The sequence below is a fragment of the Poecilia formosa genome, unplaced genomic scaffold, assembly GCF_000485575.1.
Source record: "Poecilia formosa unplaced genomic scaffold, Poecilia_formosa-5.1.2 Scaffold17, whole genome shotgun sequence".
Classification (NCBI taxonomy): Eukaryota; Metazoa; Chordata; class Actinopteri; order Cyprinodontiformes; family Poeciliidae; genus Poecilia; species Poecilia formosa.
The window spans coordinates 1,378,116-1,390,539 of record NW_006799956.1 but is presented as its reverse complement, the minus strand read 5'-3'; the positions used below and the strand labels follow the sequence as shown (position 1 = coordinate 1,390,539).

At 39.7% G+C, this 12,424-nt stretch overlaps 1 protein-coding gene across 2 annotated transcripts in view; it reads left to right on the top strand.

The window, feature by feature from the left end:
• The window catches only part of plxnb2b (plexin b2b), a 169,551-nt gene that overhangs the window by 126,245 nt on the left and 30,882 nt on the right, over positions 1 to 12,424 (top strand). For both annotated transcript variants that reach the window (XM_016668776.1, XM_016668777.1), the window contains exons 16-18: positions 984 to 1,095; positions 2,163 to 2,299; positions 2,615 to 2,733. In XM_016668776.1, coding sequence (XP_016524262.1) covers positions 984 to 1,095; positions 2,163 to 2,299; positions 2,615 to 2,733 — 368 coding nt within the window. The remainder of the gene's footprint in view (positions 1 to 983; positions 1,096 to 2,162; positions 2,300 to 2,614; positions 2,734 to 12,424) is intronic.

Sequence of the window (12,424 nt, the reverse complement as noted above, 5' to 3'; positions counted from 1 at the left end):
AAACATTTTTAATTCTGACCTTTGCTCTTTATCACCTTCTTCAAACGGGGCAAGTGTTTCCAGGCCGGTCTTAATTACGACATTATTTCAGTTGTGATAATATCTCGCACGGAGTTTTAATGGTTTATTCCCTTCATCTTGCAGGCATTTTATTTGGCAGGGCACAGTTAGGAAGATAATTGCTTTAACCAAGTCTACCAAATTCACTTCAGTCACAGCTGGGTCTAAAAGTGCTCACTTCATACAAATGGTCTATAAAACAGAAAACAGCCTCTTGCCAGAGCAGTTGACACCTGGCAGGATGGAGCTACATTTACGACAAATCCTCGCCCCGCCATCTGCATGATGAGGCATAAACCGGGATTTATGTGACCAGATGGAAGTCTTCCGGTCTTAAATCATTCACTTTTGTTCCTGCGAACGCACTCCTCTCCTCTTGTTGCTAGCTGCCACGCGTTTTTTTTGTTTGTTTTTTGTTTTTCAGGTTGAAGTGTGCTTGGTTTGAGCTCCTCATTCTGATATTGGGGCCTGCTCATTTGCCCAAATGAGGCTTGTTGTGTTAACTTTAATCAGCTGCAACACACTTCCCCTAAAATCTGCTGAAGATGTGGACAGATGCCGACATAATAAGCAGCCACACATCAAAAGTTGGCTAGTGCAACTAAAGATACTGAAATAATTTTTGTAATTATTCAGCGCTACTGAAATATTAACTTGTGTTGAAACAGTCACTTTTCATTTGCTTTCCCTTATTTATTTTACAGTTTTTCTCACAATCTGATGCAGTCTTTACTCTTTTTTTTTTTACAAACTGTGATTTTTAGGGAGCATTACAGAGCAGAGATTTTTTAATCGATGCCAGTAGCTGTAAAAGTAGACTTGTGACTTGCAAGACTGATAATGAGGATTACCTAAAAAGTAAAATATGGTCCATGCCTGAAATACGTTCTCACGTCTGAACCTTTGTTATTGGATTTGTCCAGTGTCGTGTGTGAGATTGGACGTATAGGCCCCAATAAAAGCCTCTCGGGTCCAGTGGAGATATGGGTGAATGGGGGAAAGAGAGGAAAGTCCCGCATTAACTTCACCTACAGGGTAAGTACCAAACTTTACTCTGCTGCCTGAATAGAAATAAGTCTTAAATGTTTTAAGGAAAGGAGATAAAAACTTTGTTGGGGATTTTTGTGTGTGAAAGAGGAGCACAACGTAGTGGTTAAATGTAAAGTGGTAATTCAAAACTGTTTTTTGGGGGGGTTTTTTGAGCACTTGTGAAAAATCAGATTTGAAGACATATTGTGGTTTTAAGTCTGGACTTTGACTGGGTCATTTTAACACATAAGATGCACATATGCATTCTTGTTCTGCATACAGCTAAGGGTTCCCATCAAGTATAGGTTTCATTTGCCCACTGAAGGATAAGCATCCATAAAGCATGATGCTGCTACAGCCCTGTGCCAGGGGTATGAAAATCAAGGGAATTCTGAAAAATTGTAAAAACATTTGAAAACTATTCACTTTTTTTTACCCTTCATATTTTTGCTTTTTGTGTGTGTGTGCCTGTGTGTGTGTACGTGTGTGTTGGTTTGTCCCAAAAAGCAGAGAATGTTTGTGGTTGAAATTTGATAAATGAGACAAAGCCATATGAAAACTTTTGCAAGCCACTACACTCTTCTTAAAACTTAAACTAGATCATAAATTATGCATTTCTTTGTTAAAATGCTCCAAATAGGGGTAGAGTTTAATTTTCATTATTGAAGTGCTAAACAGCAGTTTAACTTCAGTAGTCACTTTTTCTTAATGCTTTATAAGATCACAGCTCATCTTTTTTTAACTGGCCTTTCATATCGCCGCCTTTTCCCCCCACAAGGGAATTGCTTCTGCCTAACTACGCGGCATTTTGAGGCAGATGTGCAGCTTGTATGGGTTTGTGGCAGAATGCTTCTGATAGAGCGAGTGTGGGTTGTTCAAGGAGCCCGAGAGAAAGCGTGCATGTTTACGGCGCAGCACTGTTATCTCTGTGTGTGTAGCTCCTCTGGTTGTATGAGCCTGGGGGTTGACGCTTGTGTGTTTGAGTCCTTGCAAGATAGATATGTGCACTTATTCAAACATTGCTTGGTGACAAACAACCTGACTGCTTTTTCTCCCTGCCCCCCCTTTGCTAGGACCCAGTGCCAGAAGCTGTGCACCCTGCTAGAGGGCCTAAAGCAGGGGGCACGAACATTACAATAACTGGGCAGTTTCTGAACACCAGCAGCAAGGAGGATGTCCAGGTTAAAGTTGGAGACATGAACTGTGCTGTGTAAGGATTGCATTCAGGTTTCTATGGATGCCATTAATCTCTCTGATGAAATAGCCAGCTGCTATCCAGACATAAAGCCTGTTTTTGCACAAAAAGTAAAACTTTAATTGAACTTAGCTGTAGAAATGTATTTTCCCCTCTGTCTCACTCTTGTGGCTGCCAAAGTTCCTTCAAACTTAATATTCAAAAATAACCAAGAGAAGCGTTTGAGCCAGGACTGTCGGGTTGCTGCCATGTTGGCTTGAACTGCACAGCGACCTTTTGTAGCCCACCCACCCTTCTTGCCTGTACTGAGCTTTGTCCTTGTCTTGGCAGGAAGGAATTCGGGGAAGCTATCGTCTGCAAGACAGGTGAATACCAACAGGAGAAGTTGCCTCTGGAGAAGCTGCCCGTCACAATTCAGTACGGAAAGAAGACCATTACGTTCGTCCAAGGTGCCTTCCAGTACGTGGNCCAGTCCCCCCCTCACACCTCCACCCATATTTTTTCTTCATTTCTTTCACACCGAGGCATTTGTGATGAACGAGCTTTGCTTATGTGAAGTTGCAGAAATCCATTTCAATGTCAGCTGCATAGATTTTTGTGCCGGACGGCCTCTGATGAGTTTGCATGTTTTTTTTTTTGTTTTTGTTTTTTTAAATTTCATTCTTTACGGGCTTTTGTTTGTATGCAGTAATGTAAATATGCTCGTCAGAATTCCCTGACATTTGATATCGCCGTGTCTTTTAGGTGCATGGCATGCGTGACAAGTCCGTGGGGCTGCCAGTGGAACACGCGTTATCACACATGTAGTGACAAAGACGACAGCTTAGTGGGCCCAGACATCATCGGACACCGTAAGGTCAGTCTCAGCAAAGAGATGAGAGTCGATGTCTTCCATCACTAACAGTGTGTTGGCATGTTAAACGAAGAGAGCCCTGTGTCTGTTTTACATTTTGCCACAATAGAACCACAGACGATGTCAATGTTATTAGCATCTTATGCCACATTCCTACACTAAAGAGAGGGTTTTTTTCAGCATTTTTCCCCTTTATGAAAAGTGTGGTGTGAATTTGTATTGAGCCCTCTTTATTCTGATACACCAAACTAAAATCCAGTGTAACAAACCACCTTGAGACATCACCTAAATAGTGTTAGGATAGAGTGCACCTATTTCAACCCTGTTCTGCAAAAAACACAAAATCTTATCAAGTATATTTGGTCTAGTTACTAGTGCAAATATCTTTGTGCATTTGAAATAAGGCAAAACTAACTTACGGGTAACTTTCCATTAGCCTGCTTTAAGTAAATAATTTCTTAATATTGATGGAAAAAGTGTTAAATCCACTGGTAGATTATTTCCTTTTTGGGAAAAAAAATGTCTTGTTATAAGTGAGATAATCTGCCAGTGGAACAGGTACTTTTTGATCAATATTAATTAATTACTTAAAACCAGCTCCTATCTTGCTGAAAAGTTACAGTGGCCCCGATCCATTGGCTACTTAATAATAGTCGCCCAACTGTTGCAAACGTAGGGTTTTCATCACTATATTTAGTGAACTTTCAGACAAAACAAATCGATACTGGTCCAAATCGGAATCGACAGCAGGTCAAGTTGTTTTTTAAAGATTCGTGATTGGTCAAATTTGTGGTGCAACCCAGGACATACAACCAGCTCTGCAAGGGAAACATATTAATGTGTTGGAATGACTCCAAAGTCCAGACAAAATCAAAATGACTGTTGAAATGTGCTGTTATGCTCTCCCTTTAATCGGACCGAACCTGAACTATGTTGCAAAGACGAATGGGTAAAACATCAGTCTGTAGATGTGCAAAGCAGACAGAGCCACGTTCCAATGGACTTGCCATTGCATCAAAAGGATATTTATTCAGAGGGATAAAACAATTTTTCAATTTCTTTTTAGAATCAAAAATGTAAAATTATGCATCATTTTCTGTCCACTTTATATTTCTTGTCTTGTATTTCTGTAAAAATGCAATTCCACTAAAATACATTAAGATTCGTGGCTGAAATTTGATGAAACATGAGAAGCGCAGGGGGTATGAACACTTTTATAAGACCTTGTATCTGTTCATCGATTGTGACCCAGCAACTGACTGTACAGAGCCTTCCTGAAAATTAATTTAAAAAAAAAAATGCAAATCCCTCAATCAGCTGCCAGCATCGTCCATGACAAACACCGAGTGTGGAAGATATCAATTTACAAGTCGGCAGATGTTCCAGCGATACACTTATCTGTTGCCGCAGACGAGGGCGTCCGTTAAGTGGCTTGCATGTTTGAAATGCAGATCATTAAAAGTGGGAGTGTCTGGCTTGCTTTGATGTGTTTTCAGGGATCGGATTGTCCTCGGTTTGAGAATCCAGACCCAGTTCTGATCCCAGTGGGCCACGAGACCAGTATCAGTTTTGAAGGGATCAATTTGGAGAACTACGAGGTAAACGACCCAAAACATTCACTGGTTTGTTAGCAAACAAACGAATGCGGTAGAAAAGCTGTAAAAGAATAAATAAACAGCTTTTTCTTGATTAAAAAGAAGAAAAAAAAGAACTCCACCTTTATAAGAAAGCAGAAAGAGGAAGCAGACGTCGGACGTGCTAAATTCCATTAATCACCTAAATCACAACAGGAAGTCATTACAGTGAAGCGAAATGGGAAATGCACTGTATTTATGTAGCACTCTGATAGTATTATTGACCAAGCAAAGTGCTTTAAAACACAAGCCACATTCATACACATTTATGCAGAGTTTTTTTTTTTTTTTCTTTCCTTCTTCCGGCCTTACATAAAGCACTTCTTCTATCACAGACGCACTTATACATCAGGGGAAACTGGGAGATTTACCAGTGTTGCTAAGAACACGTCGACATGTGGACTAGACTGGCCGGGGATGAAGCACCTGCCTCCTGATTAACGGTGGACTCCCTCTGCCTCTTTAGTCATCACTTCTGATTGAGACTTTGAGTGTTGAAGCAAGTCTTAATACAAGTTTTGAAGCCAAACTTGCCACTTTTGTGTGCCTTCATAAGACACTGTCTGAGGCTGAAGGATCTATAAAGCTACCTGTAATTTACTAACGTATAATCATCTCAGTGTGTGAAGGCTGGAACAGTCTGCATGTATTTTTTATTTTTTTTTGCCATGCTAATGGAATAGGCGAACATAGTATGTACCTGCATGTGCGTCTCAAAAAAAGAAAAAGAAGGTCATTTTATTATGAAGTTTATTTAAAACTCATTCTGCAGATTAAACACAGCGTTTTTGTTTCTTTTAAGTTTTCATACAGAGTTGCTGGTGGTTCAGTTCTGTATCCAGGCATACTATTGGATAGCTAAGTGGAAGGAAAAAGTGCATTGGGAAAAAGATACACAATCAACAGGGATGAAAGCGTTCTTGAGAGGATTATGAATGAAAGTCCATTAAAGAATTTACAGAGGCATCGTCTGCAGTTCTTGTGAGAGCTTAAAGACAGATTTATTGGTTGAAATATTAAAATAGGCAATTGTACGTTTTTTTAGAGGGCGTTTCAGGTATTTGCAGCTTTTAATTTTTTGGCTCGCGGCTGTGTTGCACAGACACTTCTGGGAATAAAAGTTGTTTTGGTCTAATATATTCAAATTTTCTGAGACACTGAATTTTAGGTTTTCATTTGCTGCTTTCATTTGGTGATCAGTATTAATGTTGCTAATCACTTGAAATATGTCAAGATATCACTTAGTGAGTCTTGTCTTTGTTCTAATGATAGCCAATGCCTTCTGCATCAGTTCACCTGTTCCCCTCGTTGTTGTCACGCAGGATCATGTTTTCACCATCGGCACCGAACTGATGAAAAACACGGAGGAAGTGGTCAGAAAAGAGAGCGGTCGTTTCTACAGTTTTAACGGCTTCAGTGTGAGTACGCCACAGCTGTAAATACTGCACTACACTCTTGTTTCTTTCATGGGTGTTAGGAGAAAATATCCTCCACTGAACTGCAGCTTCTAAGCTACAGCTAAGGTGTGGGGTTGTTCAGTTTATAGTGCTACACAAGTAGCAGCATATACCGTAGGACAGCCTCTGTTCTTTCTGCAGCACATCCTTTTTTATCGCCAAGCATGTTCTGTATGTTGCGTAATTATAAATGCATTTACCCTTCAGCAGTTTTTTCCTAATCCTTTGATATTCTCTAGCTCCCTCTAATGGACAGCCTCCACTCGTTTGAGTTATTTCGGCTGCGTCTGTCCACATTTTGAAATCTCTGATTGAGAAACTCGAACTGTATCTTGCCCCCAGCTATGTTCTTTCTCCAACATTGATTTCCTCTGCTGAAAATCTGCCAGACTGGGTATAATTTTTCTTTTTCTTTCTATTTTTTTCCCCCCTTGGCACAGGGTGGCAGCAGCAGCCCACACTGTTTGTCGAGAAGAGTTTAAATGTAATAAATCTCTGGATTTCATAGTGTTTATTCATTCTGTTTTCAATTCCTTAGTTCTCCTACGATAAGTCACCGGAGACCAGCGTCCTGTTTTACATGAAGGACAAGAGGACTGGGAACAAGATGGACAGCACTCTGAACGGTGCATTTCTTAAGCAACCTGGAACAAAAACGAGAGATGGGGAATCTGACTAATACTCCATAACCGTTCTTCTCTCCTCCCTTGCGATCCAGTCACCCTGTACAACTGCTCCGTGGGGAGGGAGGACTGTAGCCTCTGCAAGTCTGCCGACTCGAAGTACAACTGTGTGTGGTGCAGCAAGCAGAAGGCGTGTGTGTTCAAGAAGCTCTGTAGTGATTCCCAAAACACTGAGTGCCCCAACCCTGAGATCACCAACGTAAGTACCGGCAAACCTCACATTTGCATTTAAAACGTGACACCGCGTCCAGGACGTTTGAACAGGAGAACACATTGATCTGTGGGATTGGATTATTGATCAGACCAGTGTATTGGCTGTTTATTGTCTGTCTCATCTGTGTGTTGACAGAAGATTTGGAAGTCTCCTTGTGAGCATGCTGCAATGTTCCTCCATTATGTCTAGAGTGGATCGATATTTTGTTTGCCTACTTGGTTGTTGGTGTCTTTTTTGTCATTGACAAAAGAAATGCAGACCAGTAATTGTGTTGATGTGATTCAGACAGAGGTTGTCAGCAGCCACAACACTGACAAACGGATATATTGGTTGATGGTAACGCGGATAAATGGCATTGGCAGGATTGTTTATGGTGTCAGTGGGTTGATTTATTTTATTTTTTTCCCCACCAATCATTGAGGTTTTCAAGGATCCCAGACGTTTCTTTCAGTTTGTCTGCTAAACCTTTATTCTACTTGTTCACAAAAACAGCCAGACTCCTAAATCTCCACCATCTTTTCTTAAACTAGAACCAAGAATCTACATGTATTGAATATGGATTTTATGTGACAGGTCAACAAAAAAAATGTTGACGTACCAACGTTTACATTTACATTGATACCCCTAAATAAAATCCTGTGCAGCACACATCGCTTTGCAGTCTACTTAATCAAAGTATAAATCCAGGTGTTTTTATTAGTTTAAAGCATTGATTTTGATGAATTAATTACGTAGGTTTTTTTTTTTAAATCAATCAAAAAGGTTCCTGCTGGAAGCTGGAAACCTGCAAGTTTTATTTTTCTTTAAAGAATAACCAATAATCTCCAGCTGTTGTTGCAAATGAAGGTTTATGTACAGAGCATTGATACGGGGAGGCGGGTTTCAAAGAGGCACTACACTTTGAAAGAGGAAAAAATAGATTTCAAAGTTATGCCCCGTGTGTTGATCTGTCACAGATTCAAAGTGCTTTATGATGTAAAGCACTTTGAACTGCCTTGATGCTGAAATGAGCCACACAAATAAGCTCCATTGATTGATCTCTGCAAACTTTCTCCCTGCAGATCGTCCCTCTTTTTGGGCCCATGGAAGGAGGCATCTCCATTACCATCCACGGGTCCAACCTTGGTATTTACAAGGAGGACATTAAAAACATCACAGTAGCCGGAAAGCCCTGCATACATCAGGCGGAAAAGTATTCTGTCTCCACCAGGTAAAGTACGCTCGGTGTGAGCTGCACCACAAACACACGTTTCATTGTCATTTTCCTAATTTGTGTTTTTGAAGCATCTCTGCATTCGGAGGCTTTTCCCTCTCCTCGCTGTGTCGTGCCTGCATGTGTTATAAAGCTTATTATACAACCGTATTGATCTGATTGTCTCCAGACACGGGCGGGTTTAGTAAAAAGTCTTTTTAAAGGACACAGACACTGCATATTGTTTTTTTTTTTAGTAAATCTAAAGCAACAGATCACATTTAGCTCCTTCATTCAAATTCTGCTCAGGTGAACTGTTAGACCTGACCAAGGTGTCTGGAGTCCCAGGTTAAATATTTTTATAAAGCTCTGACTGAAATGCATATAAAGGAGAATGCAGTCAGAATAGCATACAAGCGCCTCTAAAAACGCATTTAAACTTAAAACTGTAATGAATCACTCACTCTTATTTTGCTTTATCTGCTTTTCTTTTAAACTTTTTGTTGGTCAAAACTCCATACGACCCAAACCATAAGAGTCTGAAAATACATTTGATTTAACAGGCAAATGTACGGCTTATATAAACGATTACGAAACTGTCATTATTGTGTAGGAGGCATGCCGACTCCTCTTCTGCCTCTTTTTTGTGTTTGTGTTTTATGTGTAGATTGGGGATGTTTTTAACTAATTTACACAATCAATGATGTCAACATTCCTGTTTTTGTGAAAATTTAAAGTTTAATAGATCTAATTAATTTTCTCAAACTTTACTGTTTTTTTTTAACTAAACAGGAGAAAATGATTTCAAAGTTAAAAAATCATTTCAAAGTTGCAGCTGCAGAAACGACACTCAGTTTCTGCTGATAAGAAGACAAAGCTACCGTAATATTATTTTTAATCTGCTGAACACACTCAATGAAGTCCGCCATGTTGTCCATCTGCCACGTTTTTCCCTGAATAAGTGTTTGTGGAAGCACTTAGATGTCCATGTGTGCCGACGTTTGTTTTCATAAAATACTGCCACACCTGCAAACACAAAAGTCCCTCGATATTCAGCAAACTATCATTATTTTTATTTGTTTACTCTGCATCGCTCTGATATTATTAATGATGCTTTCACTGACTAGAGTTTAAAATCTAGCTGGAGCATTTTTGGTCACATTTTAGATAATATGACTAGAAATAAAATGTTCTGTGGATGGTTCCTTGGCTAATTGATCATTAGCTGGATGTTGATCGTTGAGTCTTTAGGGAGGGCTTTAAACTCCCCACTGATCGTCAACATGCACACTTGTGTTATTGTAGAGAATAAAAGTAGTAGAATATAAATGATGTAGCTCTTAATTGCTCCATTTAAAAAAGTAGCGCAACGTGAAGCAATGTTTCCAACTTAAAACAGGATTAACAGTGGTTAGATGGATACCTAGAAAGGATTAAACCATTTGATTTTTCTGCTTTCAATATAGGTCTCTGACTTAACTCAAAATTTCTTATAACTTGCACAATAAAATATTTTAATTTGTAGTGAAATTGTTCTTACTAAGAGTGGCAGCAATTTAAGATGCTTCAAAATGAGCAGGAAAAAAGGTATTTAGTCATGCCCTTTGTAGTATGATTAAGTAATCTGGTCAAATTATGACATTGTGTCATTTTTAGTATAAGTTGATCTTTTTTATCTGCATGGTTGGAAAAGTCTGAGGAATAAATTATCTTTGTCAAATAATGTAAAGAAATGTAACAAGAAGCAGAAATCAATAGAAAACATTTTTAATTCTGACCTTTGCTCTTTATCACCTTCTTCAAACGGGGCAAGTGTTTCCAGGCCGGTCTTAATTACGACATTATTTCAGTTGTGATAATATCTCGCACGGAGTTTTAATGGTTTATTCCCTTCATCTTGCAGGCATTTTATTTGGCAGGGCACAGTTAGGAAGATAATTGCTTTAACCAAGTCTACCAAATTCACTTCAGTCACAGCTGGGTCTAAAAGTGCTCACTTCATACAAATGGTCTATAAAACAGAAAACAGCCTCTTGCCAGAGCAGTTGACACCTGGCAGGATGGAGCTACATTTACGACAAATCCTCGCCCCGCCATCTGCATGATGAGGCATAAACCGGGATTTATGTGACCAGATGGAAGTCTTCCGGTCTTAAATCATTCACTTTTGTTCCTGCGAACGCACTCCTCTCCTCTTGTTGCTAGCTGCCACGCGTTTTTTTTGTTTGTTTTTTGTTTTTCAGGTTGAAGTGTGCTTGGTTTGAGCTCCTCATTCTGATATTGGGGCCTGCTCATTTGCCCAAATGAGGCTTGTTGTGTTAACTTTAATCAGCTGCAACACACTTCCCCTAAAATCTGCTGAAGATGTGGACAGATGCCGACATAATAAGCAGCCACACATCAAAAGTTGGCTAGTGCAACTAAAGATACTGAAATAATTTTTGTAATTATTCAGCGCTACTGAAATATTAACTTGTGTTGAAACAGTCACTTTTCATTTGCTTTCCCTTATTTATTTTACAGTTTTTCTCACAATCTGATGCAGTCTTTACTCTTTTTTTTTTTACAAACTGTGATTTTTAGGGAGCATTACAGAGCAGAGATTGTTCAATCAATGCCAGTAGCTGTAAAAGTAGACTTGTGACTTGCAAGACTGATAATGAGGATTACCTAAAAAGTAAAATATGGTCCATGCCTGAAATACGTTCTCACGTCTGAACCTTTGTTATTGGATTTGTCCAGTGTCGTGTGTGAGATTGGACATATAGGCCCCAATGAAAGCCTCTCGGGTCCAGTGGAGATATGGGTGAATGGGGGAAAGAGAGGAAAGTCCCGCATTAACTTCACCTACAGGGTAAGTACCAAACTTTACTCTGCTGCCTGACTAGAAATAAGTCTTAAATGTTTTAAGGAAAGGAGATAAAAACTTTGTTGGGGATTTTTGTGTGTGAAAGAGGAGCACAACGTAGTGGTTAAATGTAAAGTGGTAATTCAAAACTGTTTTTTGGGGGGGTTTTTTGAGCACTTGTGAAAAATCAGATTTGAAGACATATTGTGGTTTTAAGTCTGGACTTTGACTGGGTCATTTTAACACATAAGATGCACATATGCATGCTTGTTCTGCATACAGCTAAGGGTTCCCATCAAGTATAGGTTTCATTTGCCCACTGAAGGATAAGCATCCATAAAGCATGATGCTGCTACAGCCCTGTGTCAGGGGTATGAAAATCAAGGGAATTCTGAAAAATTGTAAAAACATTTGAAAACTATTCACTTTTTTTTACCCTTCATATTTTTGCTTTTTGTGTGTGTGTGCCTGTGTGTGTGTACGTGTGTGTTGGTTTGTCCCAAAAAGCAGAGAATGTTTGTGGTTGAAATTTGATAAATGAGACAAAGCCATATGAAAACTTTTGCAAGCCACTACACTCTTCTTAAAACTTAAACTAGATCATAAATTATGCATTTCTTTGTTAAAATGCTCCAAATAGGGGTAGAGTTTAATTTTCATTATTGAAGTGCTAAACAGCAGTTTAACTTCAGTAGTCACTTTTTCTTAATGCTTTATAAGATCACAGCTCATCTTTTTTTAACTGGCCTTTCATATCGCCGCCTTTTCCCCCCACAAGGGAATTGCTTCTGCCTAACTACGCGGCATTTTGAGGCAGATGTGCAGCTTGTATGGGTTTGTGGCAGAATGCTTTTGATAGAGCGAGTGTGGGTTGTTCAAGGAGCCCGAGAGAAAGGGTGCATGTTTACGGCGCAGCACTGTTATCTCTGTGTGTGTAGCTCCTCTGGTTGTGTGAGCCTGGGGGTTGACGCTTGTGTGTTTGAGTCCTTGCAAGATAGATATGTGCACTTATTCAAACATTGCTTGGTGACAAACAACCTGACTGCTTTTTCTCCCTGCCCCCCCTTTGCTAGGACCCAGTGCCAGAAGCTGTGCACCCTGCTAGAGGGCCTAAAGCAGGGGGCACGAACATTACAATAACTGGGCAGTTTCTGAACACCAGCAGCAAGGAGGATGTCCAGGTTAAAGTTGGAGACGTGAACTGTGCTGTGTAAGGATTGCATTCAGGTTTCTATGGATGCCATTAATCTCTCTGATGA